The sequence below is a fragment of the Triticum aestivum genome, chromosome 5B (genome assembly GCF_018294505.1).
Source record: "Triticum aestivum cultivar Chinese Spring chromosome 5B, IWGSC CS RefSeq v2.1, whole genome shotgun sequence".
Classification (NCBI taxonomy): Eukaryota; Viridiplantae; Streptophyta; class Magnoliopsida; order Poales; family Poaceae; genus Triticum; species Triticum aestivum.
In genome coordinates, this window is record NC_057807.1 from 297,228,266 (window position 1) to 297,232,298 (window position 4,033).

A 4,033-nucleotide genomic window follows, 5' to 3' on the forward strand; every position below is an offset into this window, starting at 1 on the left:
TGATGCTTTGAATGTTACATACTATGTAAGTTCATTATATTATAGGGACCTAATCCAGTAATGTCCCGCATTCTTGAGTAGGGAAAACCAGCAACAATTTGCTCTACAACACACGTTTAATTACACCAACAGTTTTCATGGGGTACAGTATAATTCAATCAACAATATTATATAACTATTACCAAACATATTTTAATCCATTAAATGTGAAGGTGCTGAAACATTTGCTAGATCACTGTTTCTCAACATAGAAAGATGATAAATTCCCATCACAGAAAATTCCTGCCTTGCAAACCATAACTTTGCATCCCAACACATGGAAGTTATAAAACTCAACATATGAAAAGATATGCACACTTAGGAAATATAAAACATAAATCATCAATCAAGGTTTTACAGAATATACCTTCCAAGTGCTATCTACTTCAGGGAACATACTTGAATTTGTATCAGCCAGTCCACATCCTGAAACATGAGAACGTATTCAAATATTGACGAAACTACTTGGTAAGATTCATTGTGTTGTAGATATAATCTCGGTACATCTGAGAGTGCTACAAAAGCACTGAAGTCTGGGAATGAATGCTCTCAAGTTTATCCGTGAATCTTAAAGCAGGAAACAGAAATTACGACCATAGCTGTTAGCATCGTTGTGTTGTAGATATTATATCCCAGTTTTTCTAATTTTACCTTCAATTCAGGATTGGAAGATCATAAGACAGCGGCCATTATTTAAACCGCTCCTTTAAATTAAGATCCTGAGAACATTTTGGGATGACATGCAACGGTAACGCATATGTGAATTAATTGTTACAGCTCACAAAATATGTTTTAATGTGACTATGATTTCTTTGCAAGAAAGTGATTAAAAGTTCAAGATGGAATACCTGCCATTGAGTCCAAAGCTAATAGATCATAATCTGAGACAACGCCAACCTGCAGGTGGAAATAAAGTTGTGCAGTTGTGGCTGAGTATTTCATTACAGAAAAACTGGGGTGCAACCCAAACCAACAGAAAAAGGTCAAGAAGAAAGCATGTGAAAGTTAGTCAGTTCATCATTGCAATATAATGCTTCCTAAGACATAACATGATACAGAACAACAAAAGGGCTCTTTCCTTTTTCCTTGGGAAGAACCTTTCTCTTAAGCCCTCTCTAAAAATCAAGAATCTAAAACAGTAGGAAGAGGATTGACTTGTCATGGCATATTAAATCCCACATGGATTGCTTAGAAAAGTTATTCTGATGCCGCACATCAGTAATTAGAGAGAATCAGAGAAGGAGAGAGAAAGAGCTTAGATACATCCAGACTATCAAAAGGAAATTTCCATGATCAGGTTAGACTTCATATTTAACTTCCTCCAATATTTGTAGGAAACCCCTATTCTATGGAATTCTTTTGATGCAATCATTTGGTCCAAATGCATGGATAGGAATTTTTAGTTGGGATTGCAACACTCTATTTGCCGCCCAAAATCCATTGTTCCGAAAAAGGACTGGTATCTTTTGAGATTAGCTATGTCATAAAAAACATGGACTAGGAAACAAGAAGAGCGGGTTAAATGTAAATGGCACTAACCAACTTCCAGTCGTCATCGATAACAGGGAAACCAGAGATCCTGTTCTGCACCAGCATCTCGAGCGCTGCATGCAAACCAAAGAACTAGTTAGCAATTTGGAAGCTGGTCAGTAAGCAGAAGAGAAGTACACAACTAAGAAGGGGCCACACCTTCATCGACCGGGGTTGACACTTTGACGACATGGAGATCCTCCTTTTTCGTCATGAAGTCTCCAACAGTGTACACTCCGTTGTTATTCTGAGTAAGCAGGATGAAACACAAGCAAAATTAATTATTTGAGGCTGAACACGAACACTCAGCAGTAACAACATTTCGTTAAGTATTTGGGCAATGGAATTTGAGCTATCAGCCAAGTTCCTCTGGTGGTGGAGTGGCACAAGATCTGCCTCTTGGCTTATGTGGAGATATTGATTCCTCCACTCCACACAACAATTTGCTTCTGTGGAAACCCCAAGCATAGCAGACGATACATCATTTCTTTTCTTTCTGATATGGCTCATTGCCTTATATTACTCAGAAATAATCCCAGCTGCTTTGTTGCTACAAAAGCAGGCTGAGTGCTTTACCAATTAAGGGGAGCACGAAAGCAGGTGAGCTAGTTGCTTAATCCGTGCACTACACGTAGACCACAAAAGCAAGCGACGCAAAATTTGCGCCGAAACTAATACTCCCTCTGTTCGAAATTACTCGTCCAAGAAATGAATGTATCTACGTGTATTTTAGTTGTAGATACATCCATTTTTATCCATTTTTGTGACAAGTAATTCCGAACGGAGGGAGTAATTGGCTTGCCGCAGGAGAGAAAAGGCGTGGCGCTCACCCCGACGAGGCCGTTTCCAGAGGCCGGCGCTGGCGCGGCGGCCGCGGCGTACGCGCGGACGGACGCCCGCCGGCACCTGCTGGGCGCGGCGCCCCGCCGTGGGGCGCGCGCGGGCCGAGAAGGGACGAGGAGGAGGCGGCGGCCGGCGGCGAGGGGCGCGTCGGCGGAGAGGAGCAGAGGGGACGCGGCGGCCTCCATGGCGAGCGCGGGGGCAATCAGAGAGGACGGGAGGGAGGGAGAGGCCACGATGATATTATGGCAGGAGAGAGAGGGGTGGAAGAGGGAGGGAGACCGCCGATGGATGGGGGAAGGGATGGATGGGCTTGGATTTTTATAGCGGGTCGGCGGGCGAGGGGTAAGGGAGGCGTGTTGGTTTTACTTTTGCTCCCTCCGGCGGGCGGGGGCGGGGGCGGGGTGGGGTGGGGTGGACGGACGGAGACGGGAGTGAGGGGGACGGTCGCGGCGGGCGTGGTTCTGCTCGGTTCTTTCTGGCGCGGGAGATTCACCGGCGCTGCACCTGCACGTGATCGTTTACTTGTTTCTCGTTCGTTTCTGCCTGCGGTTTCTGGCCTTCTTCTGGCGAGCGTGATACCGATCGATGCAGGGTGGACTATGTATGAATCGGCGATGTGAATTCGAGGAATTCGGAGACAGCCAGTTGGTCTCCTCTACGACTCACTGAAACACGAACAGGCTGATAGCTGCCAACCGGGTCGATGTACGATTCGAGTTCAACCAAGGGGGAGCAATAGAGTTCTAAAACATGTGAACACCGTTTTTTTTCTTAGGTTAATTGGATAAATGCCACTGGAATTCGCCGCCCGAGAAATGTCACTGCATTTTCCAAACTTTAAAATTGCCACTGCAAACTTTAAAAAACGCCACTGCAGAGTTTAAAAAATGCCACTGAAAATGCATTTTTCAAAGTTTGAAAATTGCATTTCTCGGAATAGCCATAAATCGAGTGTCATTTATCAAATTAACTATTTTTTTCTTCTTCCGCAGAATCACGGAGTTTTATTCTATAGCAGCGGTGGCGATTCCATGTGCAAGCTATGGGGTCAGGACCCCACAGCTTTTTTGATTGCAATCCTAGTTGTACTCATATTTATGCAAAAATTAAGGCATCTTAAAGAGGTTAGTGCATTTGAACCCACAGCTTTTCGGTGTTGGCATCGTCGCTGTATAGCAGCATATAGCAACAAAGTTATAATCCGCTAATTCACTTTTTCATTGTGCGCAATACATGCATGTGCGATTCCGGAGAGAAAAAACCGCTCCTCCCGGGTCGCTCGTGCGAGCGACTCCGGAGGACCCCCAACCCTCGAGCAGAGGCGCCGGATCTGCCCCCTCCTCGGCTGTTGCCGCCGCCGGCGCCGGCGGTGGTGGCCGCGCTCTGTCGTCAAAGTCGGCGGGCGAGGCAGCGTGTCCTGGATGGTTGCTCCTTCGCGCGGAGGCGGGCTGTCCGCAGGGCTGCGCAGGGGCTGGCGTGGGCGGCGGCGCGGTTCTTCGCCGGCGCGCGGCGGGGGACGTGGAGGAGCGGTGTGGTGGTGGCGGTCGGGCGTGGGCAGCGGTGTGTTGGTGGAGGACGGGCGCGGCGGTGTCGTCTCGAGGTGGTGGCGCGAGCTTCAGCC

General features: G+C 47.0%; 1 protein-coding gene across 1 annotated transcript in view; it reads right to left on the bottom strand.

Annotated features, from left to right (window-relative positions):
* Positions 1-2,711, bottom strand: part of LOC123111492 (CBS domain-containing protein CBSX1, chloroplastic) — a 5,519-nt gene extending 2,808 nt beyond the window's left edge. The window contains exons 1-5 of the mRNA XM_044532297.1: positions 2,400-2,711; positions 1,729-1,816; positions 1,579-1,643; positions 888-936; positions 407-465 (exon numbers count right to left, since the gene is read on the bottom strand). Of these exons, the coding sequence (XP_044388232.1) occupies positions 407-465; positions 888-936; positions 1,579-1,643; positions 1,729-1,816; positions 2,400-2,597 (459 nt within the window). The 5' untranslated portion in view covers positions 2,598-2,711. The remainder of the gene's footprint in view (positions 1-406; positions 466-887; positions 937-1,578; positions 1,644-1,728; positions 1,817-2,399) is intronic.
* Between the last annotated feature and the right edge of the window lie 1,322 nt (positions 2,712-4,033).